The 18,845-nt window shown below is 33.5% G+C and overlaps 1 protein-coding gene across 1 annotated transcript in view; it reads left to right on the top strand.

Annotated features, from left to right (window-relative positions):
* LOC133204636 (helicase with zinc finger domain 2-like) overlaps window positions 1–15,864 on the top strand; it is a 118,335-nt gene extending 102,471 nt beyond the window's left edge. Inside the window, exons 20-24 of the mRNA XM_061340389.1 lie at window positions 447–1,045; window positions 1,281–1,499; window positions 2,559–2,715; window positions 15,453–15,620; window positions 15,704–15,864. Coding sequence (XP_061196373.1) covers window positions 447–1,045; window positions 1,281–1,499; window positions 2,559–2,715; window positions 15,453–15,620; window positions 15,704–15,864 — 1,304 coding nt within the window. The remainder of the gene's footprint in view (window positions 1–446; window positions 1,046–1,280; window positions 1,500–2,558; window positions 2,716–15,452; window positions 15,621–15,703) is intronic.
* The last annotated feature ends 2,981 nt before the right edge of the window (window positions 15,865–18,845 follow it).

The following is an 18,845-nucleotide window of genomic DNA, read 5'->3' as shown; positions in this document are numbered from 1 at the left end:
TTTGTTTAACGTCCCTTTTGAAAATATTTCACACATATCGAACGCCGCCACTTGCCGGTGGAGTACTGCAAACTTATACTCGGCACTCAGGGCCATTGAGCAGTGAGGGATCTTTTTCTGCGACAGTGGACTTCGGTTCATGCGGTCTCACCCGAAGGACCGGTCTCCACGTCCCGCAGTGGGATTCGAATCCATATAAAGATATATACCTTTTAAAACGGAGAAAAAAATCGAGACCTTTTTCTGATTTTTTGAATATTTTTTTCTTGTCTGTTGGTATTATAGCTCTCTGGTTGTCCATCCCATTTTTTCAGGCCAGTTAGCCACAGATTTATGTACAAAGAAAATTAACACAAGAAAAATGGGGATGTATGTTCTTGTAAAGTCTATATCATAGCAAGTCATATGGAAATAAACTACAAGAAATCAATGAAATATTTCAACAGGTTATCTAGCAAAAATGTGCGGAGGCTTCCTAAAAGTACTGAGAATGTACTCAACAGCTATGGAATGTCAAGACTTTCCGATCCCCGGAAAAGTTTTCACATCAAAGGAATTGGAACAAGCACCAGATAAAGAAATAGCCAGTATGACATTGCATCACGTCGTAAGAAAACCTAGAAAACCTTATGAAGACAGACTAAAATCATTTGACAAAAAATTCAAATCTAACAAATTTGAACATAAAGATATTGCTGAGTATCAAGATTGTCTGAGGAATGCGATCAACGAGGAAATTCCGCAATATGATGTTATTCTATGTACTACCTCAGTAGCAACTAGTGCCCGGCTCCTTGGTGTAATAAAAGGATCTATTTACCAGTTATTAATAGACGAAGCTGGAATGTGCACAGAACCAGAATGCATGGCAGCAATTATTGCAACAGGTGCAAAACAAGTTGTTTTGATAGGGGATCATAAACAACTTCAACCTATAATCATGTCTAAAGAAGCCGCAGACCTCGGCCTGCAGAAATCCTTGTTTGAAAGATATGCCAATCCTAAACTGAAAACACTCACTTTTCTCAGTCAACAATACAGAATGGTGAATACAATTTCCATTTAATTTCTAATAAGATGTGATTTTTAACAAACAAAATTATTGTAATCGATCAAACTAGATTTTAGATATGCACATTTCATGTAGCATTCCTTAATTGTCTTCATAATATTGATATATATATATATATATATATATATGTGTTAAGATATCGTAATAATTTAATATTCCATATCCACTAGCTCATACACGTTTACGTACCTTTGATTTTTCGTTCAAGCATCCCAATTTATGCAGTCTTCCTTCGCGGTTGTTCTACAAAAACAAACTTGAAACTAAAAATCCAGCAAATTGGAAAGACGACAATTTGACAATGTGGCGCAATCCAAAATACCCCATGGTGTTCTGCCATTTAGAAGGCATTGAGGAATATTTATCGTTTACCACCGAAGAAGGGAAAGAAATGTCACGGTTTAATATGATGGAGGTTGCACAAGTGGTAAGTCTAAATTGGCTTGTAATGATGAATTTTCAAAATAAGTCATTTAGTACCTATAAGTATTGTTCAATCGGACAATTTCTTTCTCTAACTGGTTACTCGCTTTCATTTCCGATCGAGTACCCGGTTACTCGGAAGGTTTTACTTTTTGCATCTTATCATATTTGCTTAAGGTAAATATTGAGTATTATCTGTAAAATACGTAAACTCTTAACGTATTTGCTTGAGGTAAAAATTGAATATCATCTGTAAAATACGTAAACTCTACACTTTCTATATCCATTTTTGGATATTATTTTATAGTGGTAGGTATATAATTAAATAGATAGATAAAAATTAATAAATAAATAAAAAATTAATAAATACTTAAGTAAAATAATAAATAAAAGGATAAATAAATAAGTAAATAAACTGATAAATCAATAAATATCTTATTTGCAATCTCTTCTAATTAAATTTGTAAATTTGAATGGGACAGCTTTTTTCCTCAACAGAATTCACGGTATAATGGTTTATTGTTTTGAGAATTTATTATTTTTTCACATTAATTAAACTACGATTTAAAACCGTTATTTCTTATTAAATATTTCCATACTTTTGAAGTTAAGGGTGGCATATTTATCCTGCTTATACTGCTGACTAGTAGAGGTTAAAAATATGATATCAACTCGGGTCTTCAAAACTTGTAAAAACTCTTGGCAGTCAAAATAATTAGATAAACTGTAAAAAACCAATCAAAACAAATCGATCTTTTTTTTAACGCAAAGCCAAGATTAACGGTAAATAAAATTTGTGACATATGGTAGTTTATATTTAAAAAAAAATAAGTAAACATTTTTAATTCATTTACTTTGTTAATTAAACATCTAGATATCCGAGTAACCGAGTAGCAGTTTTATTAACCGCTACTCGCATCGTTGGATGGTTCACTGGTCAATTTTGTACTCGTTGACAACACTAATATGCATGTATATATGGAATATTTTCCCCGTTTTCTATATTTTTTAAACCGTGAAGTCTCATATTTTCTTTGTAAAGTATTTTGAATTTTTTTCCCAGGTGAAAGTGTTCAAACATATGGTGAAACGGGAACTGGTACCACCAGATAAAATAAACATTGTGTCACAGTATAATGCTCAATGTAGCAAAATTGCCCAGGAACTCAAAAGGGAGCAATTGCCAAAATGTCCCGTAAATACTGTCATTGCAAGTCAAGGTAACTATATCTTTTTACTCCTGTCTTACAGTGTGAATATACATGTAGCATTTGCTTTCCCGCCTTCTGTCAGTTAATGTTATAATTTCTGCCTGGATGCATATATATCTGTCTGTCTATATAATGCCCAAGCCATAGATTTTGAACAGTTCACTGAAATTAAACCATTCCTTGTAAGATAGAGCGTTGTGTTCATCCTGAATTGGTATCAATTTAATATGAGGTCAAGGTCACTTGGTAGTGAAATTCTTAAATTCGTTTAATTTGGTCTTTAACCACGGAACCCTCGGAGTATATTGCTGCTGATAACCCAAAGATGAGTTATGTTTCATATTCAATTAAAGAAGATATCTCAAATGACAAGTGGTAACTGCATGGCAGTAAAATATTAAAATTGTGTTCTAGCTACATATTTGAAAAAATGTATTATACCGTCCACCAAAAAGTTGTATTTGGGTGGAACCCCATGGAGTGTTTAGTATACTGAAATCACCTGTCCTTTCTTATCCATACATGTAGATGTACATGTATGTATGCATGTAGATGCACGGTTACGCTCGGCGTTTAGATCACTTACTGATATCATACGAACTTCCAAGGCTCATGTGAGGATACTGAATGAAATGTGTTTGACAGTACCCCCGGGAGAGATGTATATTGCGTTGCTGGTGGCCCAAAAGTGTACCATGACCCAGATTAAACATCATATATGAAAGGAAAGATTGTCTGAAGTTTACATAAGTCGTTTTTTTGGGAGTTAAAGAACTGGGTACGTTACGTATAACAGAGCGGCCCTGTCTCCAAAGGACAAGGTGCGTTTGGTACAAAATTTGGCCCCGTGTCAAAATTAAATAATATTCCTTAAAACTCTTTGAGAGAGTGTATATTTTCATGAAATTATCAATATATGCATGTACAAAGCTTTATTTATGTTTTATATAAACGTAAAAGTAGCATAGTTCACGATAACATTGTGATATTTTGACGTTGCTTTTTGCGACGTCATGAACAAAAATGAGACGTCATGTTTTAAAATAAATCCAGCTTACATGTATATTTTACTATGTACGTGTATTAAATCTCATTTTCATATAAACGTACATTTCGGTGTATTGGTATACATGTGATAACATACTAGTTCCATGCTTACTAAACTATTTTTCATAATTAAAGACAAATCTTTAAATCAATCGGTATGGTTGGCTTTGAAAGATTTTGAATCATAAGGAAAAAAGGGGTGTACATGTACAGTACATTTTAAGCGGATTTCTGACTTTCCGAGCCCCGCATTGGCACAAGCAAAGTATTAGTTTTATTTTTTTAACTTGACGATCCGTAATTGCCAAGATTTGTAAAAAAAAAAAGACTTAAAGGACCGTTAAACTTTTTCTTGGATTTTGATTGCATGTATTCAAGGAAATGATTTTGTGTGTAATAATATACATGTATCAGTAAGGCTCGCAAGATTTCGGTCTTCCTGCTTATCTGCATTATATTTAAAAAAAAAAAAAAACAGTTTCCGCTCCCTACTTGACACTGCTTTTCTGTGGTTTGATTTACATAAGTTTACCTGTGTCTACCTATTATAATATTTTATTTGCGCTGTCCAGAGGTAGAGCCCATCCTTAAAAAAGGAAAGGATGTGAACCTTCGTTTATTCTTTTCTTTCAGCATGCAGTTCGGAAATATTCCAACGTCGAAGTTATCAGCAATTAATTAACCTTTTTCTCTTCAAAATTGCAGCTTGTTCCGACACATGAATATATTAGGATCTATGGGTTATTGAACAGACAGCATGTTTCAACGACATTTTATACGTATTAACATCTTCACATTGTCAAGGTTTTGTGATATTGTTTCTCTTCACTACCTTTTTAAATAGGAACGATTTCACAAAACCTTGACATTGTGAAGATGTATAGGTTATTGCGTAGATGACCTACAATCTACTAGGTCTATTAAGGATGTTTTAGAGACTTTTACAAAAATTCATCCCCGTGGTAGACAAGGAGCAAAATGTACTACCTGGTTAATAGAAGATTTTCGCGGAAAAGAAAAAAAAAACTAGTACTTCACGGTAAAGAAGGATTTTTCGGGGAAAAGCAATGTGGACTCGCGGAAAAATTTAACAGCGCAATTGAGGAATTTTCCTGTAATTTTTCCCAGGAAAAGGTGTTCCACACCAACTAAAAAAAACAAACCAAAAAACAGCTAGATCGACCCAAAGGAAAAAACCTTATTTTAAAAAAAGATAACTAACCTAAACCTGAAAAACCTATTTTGAAAGGGGGGATGTCACTTTACCTTCCTACAAGTCTTACCAACTTTACAAAGTTTACTTGACCCTTCCCCCTCCATATTTTTGGTATTTTGCTATATGAATTTTATACAAGTGGTGGGTATTGATCGGGGTGGGGTCCGGATACCCCCCCCCCCCCCTGCAGATCCCTTACTGCTTCCTCTAAGTAATCGATATACATTTGTAACGACAACCTATGCAAGCGTGTGTTTTAAGGAAGCTCTAAACACCAAGGGAAAACATTATTTAGACTCTGAGAACATTTTATCATATTAAGGTGTACATTATAAGCTAATCTAGTTCATTTCCAGGATAAAGTGCCTGCCTTATTTCCCCAGGAAAATTGTTCAAAGACAATCGAGTGTTAGTGAACAGAAATCACTGTTGTTTACTTAAATTGGTAATCAATATGAAAATACTGTATTCAATTACTTTATCTTGGTTTATTATACCTCTACTGATTTTTTCCCTATATAACATTATATCGTTAGATGTGACTAATTCCCTAGAAATCGTTAAGAATGGACTAATCCCCGTGTGTTAGTCAAGGAAGCTAATCCTTGCTTCGAAAGTTAATTCACGCTTATCCGTAATCCTCTAGATTTTACTTTTACATTGGTATGATATGTGAATGGATTAATGTCCATGTGTTAGTTCAGTGAGCTAATCCCTGCTTTGAAATCAGGCTATCTGAATCCTCTACATTTTACGTTTGTATCGGTATGAAAAACAGTTAAAGGTATATCATCTGGACCAGGACTAAAAGTATATCATTTCGACCAGGACTATTTCCCGAGGTGAAGCCGAGGGAAATAGTCCTGGCCTTGGGGAACTGGAACTTGCTAACTCCGTCAATGATTATTATACTTTAACTGTATACTAATATAATATTAAGAATACGTCAATTTAATATTGTGAATCTGAACTCTTGAAAATAGATGGCCCTTTGTTCATAACAAACAGAAACCAATATTAATTTTATTTTGTAATTCGGTGGAAAGGAAGCAGGCAGTACAGTTGATACTTTTTACATGTTCGGGGTGGGGGGGGGTGGGGGTGGGGGGGGGGGGCTATTCAAAGAGAACTTTGATTACATGAAATATTTATAGTTCCTATATCACGTATAGTAGGCGTAGAAATTAAAGCATAAGTAATTAGTAATTACTTAGTAAATAATTATTGATAATTAACTGTATATTTTCAAGATGACAAAAAATAAAAAAGGAAAAAAAAAAGGTTGACGTGGATAAAGTATCATGTTCATCGTGGTAATGAAATTTCAAGTAAAACTTTACCATTTATCCATGTAGGGGGCAGGTTCACATTTTTTTTTTTCGACATGAAACATTTTTCGAATCGGAATCAGCACTGAAACTACGTGCCTGAACTTTACGTATGGATAAATTGAGAGTATAAACAGGTTAAACAAAGAAAATGCACTCAAACAAACAAACAAAAACAACAACCAAAACAAAAACAAAAACAAAAAAACTCGAATGAGAGGGGGGGGGAGGGGGGCTGGACCCGCCTTTGAATACGTACTAGATTGTTGATATTGATATCCAGGAAGTCATTATTTCAATAAGCTACATGTATGAGAACGACATTTTCTACAAAATCCAGCACCGAGGAATCCATTTCACAATAAACCCGATGCTTATACATTGTATGTGCATTCATTAATCATTTTCTATGTTCTATGACACCCTATTTATATTTTATTTCAAATTTACCATTCAGTTGAAACAATTAACAAGAATAAAATCAGCTATATTTTCTACGATCACTGCATTACAGTTCGAGAATATTTCACTTATCCACAGAGATCTGTGGATATATACTTATCATTTCTTAGCAAAGATTAATATTTGTTTTAGTAAACAAATCAGAATTTCAGTTTTGCATGTGCGCGCAAAAAGGCAAGACTTTTTTGGATATTAATACAGAAGGAGCACAAGTAAACTATGTGATTCTTGACAATCAAAAGAAAACATTCTTTTATCCTCTGCCATTCGTTATAATTACTGCTACATTATGTTTTCATGCTATATACAGTTTCCATAGGTCTGTCAATCTATATATAGTAATGTTAAGAATATAAGAGAAGCAATTGGACCTGACCCCCTTTCATCCGATATCATCACTCATGTCGTATTTTATAACACCCCCCCCCCCCTCAAGCTAATTGTTTACTTCTTTTTTACATTACTATTATTTTACATTACACCTAACCTTTATTTAACGTGATTTATGTGATGTATATGGCTTTACGGGTAATTTTTATGGAACTCTTCCAAAAAGGTAACTGAAGTCATTGATTTATGACCATCTAGATTATGTTCGGAACTATCTACATTTCACATATTTTACACTGAGAGGCGCATTGTTAAATCTATTGTGATATTTTGCCAAGTTGTCTTCTATCTTAGAAAGTTAGCCTCTAATTTTCACTATAATACCTCAAAATATTCATGTCCATGTCCATATACATTTTCCGAACAGGCCAAATAGATCGGCGAAACCATTGTGACGTCAATTTTAAAAAATGACGTATAAATTGTTTTAATGTTCAGCTTGACATGATTATGGACACAGGCACTGGGGTATAAACTGAATGTAAAATAATATTTATAAATACGACAAGTGTAAATACTGCATTTTTTTCTGAACTACTACTTTCTTTAACCACCTAACGTTAAGATTATAGTCTAACTCGGACCACTGTCGCTTACTTAAGGGGTGCGGAAGTAAGATGCTATAGATAGACTAATATAGGCCCAATGTATGTGAATTCGAACAACATGTAAAGAATTAATACATACCAGATCTTCATAATATTGATGTTATGATTTTATGCTTGATATTAAAGGATTTTTTAGCGATGGTGGCGAGGTATATTATCAATATTATTTATATCTAGCAAATGACCGTCTACTGGGATGTGTATTGCATGCTGTAAAAGTTATAGTTACACTATAGATATTAATTGGTTAGCTGTAAATACACTCACAGTTTTTCATTCACGAGGGGCGGAGCCCCGAGTGAATAAAAACTGTGAGTGTATTTACAGCTAACCAATTAATATCTATTGTGTAAGTTACATGTACTTGTACCAGAGGACCAATGAGAGAAAAGCGAGTTGATAATTAGCACCGCCTACTACGAGGTGTCAGGCCACGGTCCGGAGTCTGTATAAATAGCTGTCTCCATCTGCAAGGATCATACTTTACTGCTGCACTGCTACTACAAGTTGTTGATAAAAAAATCGGTATTGGTACGTGTGAAGATATTGTACCTTTGAAATGTTGAAGACGCAGAAAACATGATTTTTGTCAGGTACAGGTATAGGGGTAGCGATTGTAGGCTTTTATATTCAAGCCGTCAACTCTGAAAGAAAAGTTATCTTTCTAGATCTTTTTTTTTTAAAAAAGGGGGGATGGATATGGGAAACATCGGCATTGAACTTTTTCTTTATGGCAATCGGCGTACAGAAAAAAATGAAATGATTTGTGACATTTTAATGAAAGTTTGAAATGGTATTGGAAGTAAAAAAAAATGCGGGGACTTCTGATGTGAAATTGCTATATGTATTTGGAGACGGGAAAGAAAATGACGAGAATTCGAGATGGGACGTATCATTTACTGTTTAAGGATACGCGGAGAAAACATACAGAACCATTTATGAAGCGGACACCGACAAGCTAAATAATGTTAGTATTTTTGAAATTTAAAATGTTGACTTAATTCATTCATCAGCCATTGCCTTGGTCTTGAAATTGACATCATTCATTCATTAGTCAAGGTCTTGACACAGTATGGCTTGATGCCAAAAGGTGGGCGTGACTTAAAAAAAACTGTGATTCTTCTGGCAAATACACCACAGCAACATGAAAGCAAAATCTAAATTTACCGCCAGTCCTATGGTACAATGAACACATATTTTGAAAATAAACATGGTCCGCACAATATCACCATTGTAATTTTTTACATATAAATTGCTTTCATATCGATGTTTCATTTGTGAAAATTTCAAAGTTATAGTTACACTATAGATATTAATTGGTTAGCAGTAAATACACTCACAGTTTTTCATTCACGAGGGGCGGAGCCCCGAGTGAATAAAAACTGTGAGTGTATTTACTGCTAACCAATTAATATCTATTGTGTAAGTTACTTGTACCAGAGGACCAATGAGAGAAAAGCATGTTGATAATTAGCACCGCCTACTACGAGGTGTCAAGCCACGGTCCGGAGTCTGTATAAATAGCTGTCTCCATCTGCAAGGATCATAGTTAGCTGCGTCACTGCTACTGCGAATTGTTGATAAAAAATTCGGAATTGATACGAGTGAAGATATTGTACCTTTGGAATGTTGAAGACGCAGAAAACATGATTTTTGTCAGATACAGGGTAGCGATTGTAGGCTTTTATATTCAATCCGTGAACTCTGACAGAAAATTTATCTTTCTAGATTTTTTTTTTTTTTTTTTTTTTTTTTTTTTTTGAAAAAAGGGGGATGGGTATGGGAAACATCACCATTGAACTTTCTCTATATGGCAATCGGCGTACAGAAAAAAATGAAATGATTTGTGACATTTTAATGAAAGTTTGAAATGGTATTGGAATTTAAAAAAGCGAGGGGACTTCTGATGTGATATTGCTATTTGTATTTGGAGACGGGAAAGAGAATGACGAGAACTCGAGATAGGACGTATCATTTACTGATTAAGGATACGCGGAGAAAATATACAGAAACATTTAAGAAACGAACATCGACAAGGTAATGTTAGTATTTTTTAAATTACAAATGTTGACTTAATTTATTCATCAGCCAGGTCTGGAAATTGACATCATTTATTCATCAGTCAAGGTCTTGTCACAGTATGGCTTGATGCCAAAAGGTGGGCGTGACTTAAAAAAAACTGTGATTCTTCTGGCAAATACACCACAGCAACATCAAAGCAAAATCTAAATTTACCGCCAGTCCTATGGTACAAGTGGTGATATGATGCGGACCTATCGAAAAATGCTTTTAAGTCCCTGATTTTTAACGATTTTTCCGGAAATACGCATTCCGTGCATGATTTGACCACGAATAAACAGTATAGGGGACATATTCTCAAAGTTTGGGTTTATTTTTTTAACAAGCATACATGTATATCCAACCTTTATTTTCAATGTAAAGTTTTGATTCAGCATAAACTTTAATTTTTAGAAATTCTCAGGGCCAAATATTATATCAAATGAACCTTGTCCTTTGATTTCAGTTTTTTACAAACATGCCTACGATGTGTCCTTTCAAGATCATTTTATTTTTTTTAAAATATAACAAACCGTTTTTCCAGCAGAGGTCTCGAAAAATGGGGAGTTTTCTTTCGAAATTACAAATTTTGACGTGATAACGTCATCACGGCGTTACTGATTTTAACGTTACGTTAAAAGAAATCTGTAAATTCTCTGAACCGGAAAATTTTTACTTAAACCTGCTTTATGTTCCCGAAAAAATTTTTGAACTTTTATTTCAATTCATCGTAATGTATCTTTGATAGCTGGAAGGAGTATAATAATTTAAAGGAAAATATAATTTTATTACAAACGATTTCATCAGACAAGTAATGAAGCTTGATTCATCTATACAGACGAGACAAACTAGCACTTCTTTTAAAATTATGCTCATATCAAATTTATCATTTTTTTATGAAAAAATGTCCTAATGATTTCTTCAATCATTTTTCGCATTGTCTATGAAGTTACAGTAAAATTCTTAACGATACATGAATCAACATTTAAAAATAAAATTGGAACGTCCCATATAAAGTTGCCAAAATTGGATTTTTGGCAATGAAAAAGCCATCAACACCGATTCCCTTTTCCATTCCAACAAATGGCAGCGCTATTAATTTCGTATTTTTTTTTTTTTTTTTTTTTTTTTTTTTTTTTTTGATATTAAACCTATAAATTACTCACTATTACGGGGTTACGAGGTGTCTTAAACTGCGTTAATTTTTTTTTCTTTGATATTAGGATTTCTTTTATAGATTGTTATTTATTCATTCCAGTGGATCCGCTTTACTGCATGGTTTATGTAAAATACACTAACCAGGAATAATCCCCAAAATACTTACACACAATCACTTTTTATGTTAAAACCACAAGAGGAGACCGGTTATAAGAGTCCTGATTGATGAGACCATTCCAAGTTTTTTCTTTGTTTAGCGTCCATCCTAAATTCGAAAACCTATCTTCCTATCCGAGAAAACACACAAACCAAAAGGGGAAAAACGCAGCATTTTCAGAACAGTTCTAGAATTTCTTATTATCATTTGAGACCTCTCCTCGCCATGAAAGTTAGTTAAACTACTATAGTTTATTGAAATGAAAAAAATATTTCACCACTTAAAAAAGAGAGATGTCAATCCCAAAAGAGTTAAATGCATTTCAGAGATTCGTATTTGTTGATTTTAATTTGAGTTAACTTTGTGTTTGCGTTTCAAAGCTTTGTATTTATCAATTTTAATTTGTGTTTGTTTTTAATTTCATAACCTCAAAACCAATTCGTCCGCGTACACTGCACATAGAAAAAAAAACTTGGAATGGCCTTATCATAACTTGCGTTACAGACCTTGAAAATTTTGCTTCAGATAAAAACCGTGAATCTCCGAAGGCTTAAAAAAAGGGTGTGCGATTTGTTTAGATCCATTTTTCGAAGAACAAAATATTTTATATAGCCAATGCTAATAATTTAATTTTAGAGACGAACACAGTACTTTGCATGTACATACTCATTATTTGATAAACAAAATCGAAAATTATATGCCTAAATCTGCGTAGTGAATTCGACAGAAATGCACACGAATTCTCGGGAAGGGATTCAGAAGCCTGTAGTACACTCTAACGGGCATAATTCCCTAAAACTAAAAGTTATAAAAATAAGAATATAATATTATGTGTATGATTACATATAGAGTTTAACCACGTCAGCTATGAAAATATGCGCATGTCGTCTTCAAAGCAATGCAGCATGAAACGGCAGACACTTGCATTGATATCGATCAGTAAAAGATCGACCAACGGTCACAGTCGAGTGGGGAGCCAAAAAAAATTGGAAAGGGATGTATTTAGTTTTAAATCAAATTCTTGATATAATTTTTTATTGGTACTCATTACAGTACATGTATAACTTGATTATCAGTAACCCCCCTCACCCCACTTCTATTTACATAGAGACAAAATACAAATAATCGAAATGCAGAATAACAGAACACTCACATAGAAGAATCAAAATTCACCTTCACGTCCCTTTTTATAAGCTACATAGAGATTTTATTTCTAGTTCAGTTATCAAATTATACGAAATCTGATGTTATTTTGTTACTTGTGGGAACAATACGCATAACACGTCACATTGCTTCTTTATAGAGTTATCCTTGCCATTCCCGGATTATAACACTAGCTTGATAATGTTTCTTTTTCATGTAAGTGTCTCATAAAAAAAATCTTAAAAAATATACCTAACAAACTGCTGACATGAATTTCGAGACGATGCATCTAGTCATTTACTAAGAACTGCATTAAAATAGATAAAGATTTTCTTTAGAACTCCTCCCTATGTTTACATGTTACACAGCCGTAGGTAAGATATTTGATATATTTCGGTGACAATGATAATTTTATCACTTCCTTTGGGTACATTAATTCTCTGGGGCATTTCCTTCGCAATTCTGTGCATTTGTCCTTGTAGTAACGAGAAAATACTTTTAATTTGGGGTTTTTTTCTGGAACGGATTGTCATCATAGACGGACGTTGAATCTTTAAAATTTAGCGATAATGTGCACCGTTTTCACAGAGGCGATGTCGGACAGGACGCTCCTCCAGCCCCGATGAACATCCACTGGAATACTATACATATTTCCTATGAAATATATTGCTATCATTTCATGGATAATCTGGATAAAATTCTTTTAAAAATACTCACTTCAAGATTAACAATAGTGTACATGTAGTTAATATGTACATTCGTTTTTTATATAGATAAATATCTACAGAATAATCTTTTTTTTTCTTTTTTTTTCATTTCAAGACTTGGAATGCCTTAAAAATGTATTAGGAAAACAATTTCTGAAGAAAGAATTAACGAGTTAAACCATCGATTATGGAGGTGTCTTGTGATGTCCACAAGTAATGCAAGATCGTGTTTGTATGTCTTACAGAACTGGGAACAGATATCTTTATTTATAGACAATAAAATAGGTTGATTGTATCATGTTTCACTTAAATTTTCGTAGAAAATGCCGAAAGCGTACACCAATGTATACGTTTTTAAGCCTTATAAACTTGGTCAACATAATTATCTAAAATTCCTTGTAAATTATAAATTAAACCCGATTTTACTTGAAAACACTGATGTCAATATTCCGATCAGCATGATAAATGTATATATAAAATAAGTGTAAATACATGTAAGAACTTTTCCATTCCAAGTTGCTGACCTTCAATATGTAAATGTGGGTCGGCAGTGGAAGATTTAGAAGTATTTAGTCATATATAAAACACTTCCTGGTTATGCGATAAAACACTAGAATCCTTTTTGATATAATTAATCTTGTCAAATAAAAACTGCAACAATACAGTGACAAGGATAAAAAGTTTTGAAAAGAAATGTTCAAATGGTGACTGCTATAGCCAAGCTTCCCATCTACCTCCCCCTTTCCCCGCCCCAATCATTAGCTATTGTCTTTTGAAATTCATGAATCCCAGACATATATAAAAACATACCTAAGAAAGCTGATGATTTTCAATAAAAATGATAAAAATAATCTTTTCTTGAAGTCAAATAAAGTCAATGTCCACTATGAAGGAGACGCGCGTTTTAATTGGAGGTACATGTAGGGTTAAATGTAAATTGATTGTTTGAACCATCCCAAATTATGTCGTTAAATTATTTTTTCACGCTGTAAATATTGATTGAATATTTATCATAGTTGCAAAGACTGACGAATTTGTTTCAAGTACATATTTTCAACATGATAGCTCTTTGTGACGTCATTTTTTTTCAGTGCATTGCGTCACTAATTTACATATAATGTCCCATAGTAAATTTCACTGAGAAAGGTTCATATGGTTTTCATTTGCATAAATAATTGTATTGAATTATTTTTTTTCAAATGCAGAATTGAATTTAAAAGACAATAAGAAATAATTAAGCCTTCAGATATAGAATTAAACAATTAATTTCTTTAAAAATATAGATTTTTTTGTGGAGAAAAGGTGACGTCTATCCAAAAATTCAGCACTTTTTACTTCAATTTTTGTAAAAACGGATGTGGCCGCACTTTTGTAAGGTTGTTTTTTCTCTTTAATATTAAAAATGGTAGTGTATTTGTTCTTTCTGCAAAGTTTCGCATACATACTCGGATGCGGCCATATCGAAATATAGACTTGAAGAGGAGGAAAACGTCCAAAATAGGGGAATTCCGGAATATTAGGCCGGTTTTGAACGTTATATAAATGAAAGGGCACGTGAGTTGAGAAAAATTTATTACTATTTCACAAACAGGGAAACCTTAACAGTTAATTGATACAATTGATATAATGTAATCGTGCGTTTAATTTTTGCCGATTTTACAGGGCCGTAAATCGGTCTTAACGTACCCAGCTCTTTAAAGAAAAAAAGGCTTCAAATTTGGATCTTTACTCGGCACTCAGGGCCATTGAGTAGTGAGGGATCTTTATCGTGCCAACGCCTGCCGTGACACGAGGCCTTGATTTTTAAGGTCTCATCCGAAGGACCCACAACTTGCACTTCAAAATACCGAGCGCTTGTCCGACTAATAGGCGAATCATAAAAAGGCATGTTTTTTACAAACATTTCTGCGATTATCGTTTAACAAAGTCTGGATATATTATAGCATTATGCAATCTAAGATTATACATAAAGTACAAATATTTGCATATTTTAATAATTTTAATTTAACCTTAAGTGTGTATTTCTTAATTGTTAATTGATTTAAATTAAATATGGGCGTCATTTTTAAAAATATTAATTGAAACCAGGTTAAAACATCAGAGCATTGAATAGAAATTTTCAACCAATTCTGGCAAAAGTTGTACCGACTTATATGCGGGTTATTGGCTAATCCCTTCAAAATACAACCGACTTATAGGCGGATCGACCTATAAGCGAGTATATACGGTAGTCCGGTGCGAGTTGTTAATCATTGTATGAGATATGTTATATTAATTCAAAGACGTAGCAAAATCATATGGGGATGAGCAGGATATAGTTGGGACAGAATTTTTTTTTTGATACTTAAGCAAAAATACATTTGACGAAAATCTGATTATATGTGTGTACGGGAAATTATGTGTGTACAGGAAATTATGTCTTTCTCTGAACCATCTGATCATTTTTGCTTATTTTGTTATATTTTGTCATAGGAGGCGAATGGGATTACGTGATATTTAGCTTAGTAAGATCCCTGCCACATTATAGAATTGAGCCTAATCCTACAAAAGGTTGGTGCATTGAAAACCTTGGATTCATCACGGATGTCCATCAAATTAACGTTGCTCTTACCAGAGCTAAGAAAGGGCTGATTATCATAGGTAAGGCCAGTTAATAGTGCTAAATAGAAGTATCAATATTCTAAAAAGGTATATATTTTGAATTTTAACTTTGGTTTTAATAGGAAACAAGGAATTGATGAAATGTAGCAAAGAATTAAAGTCCTTACTTGACGATTTCGGAAGTCACGGTTGTGTAGAAGATGCCGAAAAATTTCCACCCAGTGGTAGAAGTAAAAGACGAAGCAGCTCTAGTCATAAACATGCAGAAAAGTTAGAATTTTGAATTCGTCTTTACCTCTTCTTAATAACCTTATTTACCTCCATATGGCGGGTATTCGTGTTTAAGAGAACATATGTTGAAAAGTGGCGATAGTGAAACAGTTGGTGTCCTTCAAGTGTCTGTGATGTTTATAATAATCTTCCTTGAGTTATAAATAACAATTGTTATCTAATAAGAATATCTGTGATATATATTTAATAGTATGTTTTATGTAGAATATGTGACATTTGCCTTCAGTGGATAATTATGTGACAGACAGGACCCAAGGGTCTTTGATTCGCAATACTTGTAAACGTATTAAAACTTTAGGTTACAGACATTGGACAACATGAATTATATTCTCGTTATTTACCTTTAAAATTGTTGTCATGTTAATTAAGAATTTTAATTTTTTTATACAAATTATATTTAAATTTATAAATAAATGTTAAAATATAGATTGTAGCAAATAGAAATATGATAATACATGATATGTAATATAAAATTGTACATGTAATATTCCTGAACTGTAGCTGGTATTTTTCAAAAAGGTCTTCTGACAAGGTCACAATGTCAGTATCCCTTGTATTTCATAAAACCTTTCATTCAAGCAATGTATGAGCAAAATGTTTCTCTGAACAGTTCCCAAGATATAGACCGACAGACGAACAGATAGACGGCGGACAAAGTTGTAAATGTCACTATGCTTTGGAGGCGACGCAAAAATTACACATGCAGTTATCTACAGTTCGCAAAAGAAAAGAAAAGAAAATGTTTATTGTTACACATATATTATCAAGTATAATTAGGGTTCTAATATAAACTATGCTTCTCTCTCGCTCTCGACGCTCTGGCGAATATGCGGGATATTCAACATTTGCCAATAAAAGATCAAGAGAACGAAATTAGTAATTCATGAAAAAACTTATCAAAGCATACATGCATTTCTTTAGAGCATTCTTTTCAGCATTTTCCTGTTGAAAATTGATAAGGTTTTAATTTAGGGTTTTTGCAAGCTAGAATTCATCGGTAAAAGACTTACCTTTTCGAAAACATGTAACCAAGATAGACTACATGGCAGGAGGAAGTAAAATTGTATTTCTGTGTTCACACGCTCTGTGTTTTCTAATGCAAACATCTACATTAAATCGATGAACATAAAATGTGAAGTGTAAAAATCAAAAATCTGAAAAATGAGCAAATTTAAGATCCTGTTGTGAATTTTGTATGTATCTCTTAGAATGATAAACTGTGTATATTTTGATGAAGAACAATACCTGGCAAACAAGTGAACTACTTCTTAGTAATAGTAATTTTGAAAACAAAGCTGCGGAATAAAAATTCCATATTTAATGTAAAACGGATAAATACAATCTGGCTATATCGAGAGTTTTAGACATTTTTAAAAATCAAAATGATATATGAAGTATTAGGTTCATGAAGTTAGCAGAAATACAGTCAGGTATGAATAAGATTAAAGATTATGATTGAAGTAATTAATAAAGATAAAGAATATGATATTTTGATGGAATTAACTGTGAAATTTTTTATGTAAATACATATTTTTATTAAAATAATCCAATGTCTAATAAGAGGCCCAAAGGGCCTTAACGGTCACCTGAGTATAGTACAACAATTTAGAGTATCCATAGAGTATATAAAATAAACTGATAGATGAAGCTTTGTTGCCCAAAAGCAAGAGAAATAGGATGATCAGGACCAAGGAAATAATTAGTCTAGTATTCAGTAATAGCTCATGAATTAAATTCTAATCTATCCCCCATTTATCACTATCACCATGCAGACTATTAACAAACTATTAGTTCTTCTGTACTACTTTTAACCCCATATTGTGACCTCTCACATTGGCCTCTCTTGGTCTTTTAAGAAAATTTAATGAGATAAGTTATTTTTGTCTCATTTTTATTTATTTATTATTTACAAGCCTACCTGATCATTAAAACTATGAAAGTACTTATTGCATTATACATTTATAAATTTTTTTTTGCATAATTCTGTGTAGTAGTTCTGTGTCAGCTTTCTCCAGCTCCATGTTCTGAGTCTGTAGGTTGGCATTTTGTTTCTTTATCTCTGCTATTTCCCTAAGATTCTTTTTCTGTGACTTATTATTTTCCTTCTCCTCGGCCTCTTTACGTTTTTATAGCTGTTGAGTTTTCTCCTTTAGTGCCTCATCACGGGTCTTTACACCGAACGTGTAATCTTTTTCCCTCCTTTCCACGGAGTCCTGTGAGGTTTGCAGCTGATTTTCCAAGCTCTGTACTTTGATCTTTAGATCGCTTATTTCCCTTTGAGCGTAATCACATCGTGATTGAAGACTGCTGTTTTTAGCTTTGTGATGCTCCGAGTCATAGCTGGCTGTTTTGAGTATGTCAACTTGACCCCTTAATCCCTGATTCTCTGTCTGCAAAAGTCCGGTTTCGTACGCCAGTTTATTTTTCTGTTCCATCATCTTCACATTCTCTACACGAGTCTGAAATTCTCTTTGTTGGTCGAATTGTGACACTTTCTCTAGCAGGGTGACATTCTCCTGCTCCAAACGCATTCCTCCTTTGTGTCTGAGTCTTCAACTCTGATTTTAGCTTTTGTATCTCGTTAGTCAACGTGTTACGTTCTTTCTGCACGGAGTCCACGGTTCAACTTAACGGAGCGATAGGCCTAGCAGTATTCAGTAAAACACTTGTAGGTTGATGTTCAAAGTTCAGTACTGTGGTTTCTGGTTTATTGCTCGTTTCTGATGTTGACACTTTTTGATTTGATGGGCTCGTCTCTGTCCCTCGTTAGTTTCATGTCGCATATACTTGTGTGGTGTTTCTTCTGACACTTTTCACACCTGTTGCGGGATTTACATTCTGAGGCGCGGTGGTTTCCCAAGCAGTTGAAACATAATTTCTTCCGTCTTAAGATATCGAATCTTGCACTTACGTCCGTGACTTTCTTACAATCCCCTGGAAAATGATTTTCTGTGCAACAATAAATGCATGACC

The sequence above is a fragment of the Saccostrea echinata genome, unplaced genomic scaffold (assembly GCF_033153115.1).
Source record: "Saccostrea echinata isolate AGI-Se365-2 ecotype Australia unplaced genomic scaffold, CSIRO_AGI_Sech_v1 ptg000054l, whole genome shotgun sequence".
Taxonomy (NCBI): domain Eukaryota; kingdom Metazoa; phylum Mollusca; class Bivalvia; order Ostreida; family Ostreidae; genus Saccostrea; species Saccostrea echinata.
The sequence above is the reverse complement of the archived record's forward strand: the minus strand, read 5'-3'. Positions and strand labels throughout refer to the sequence as shown.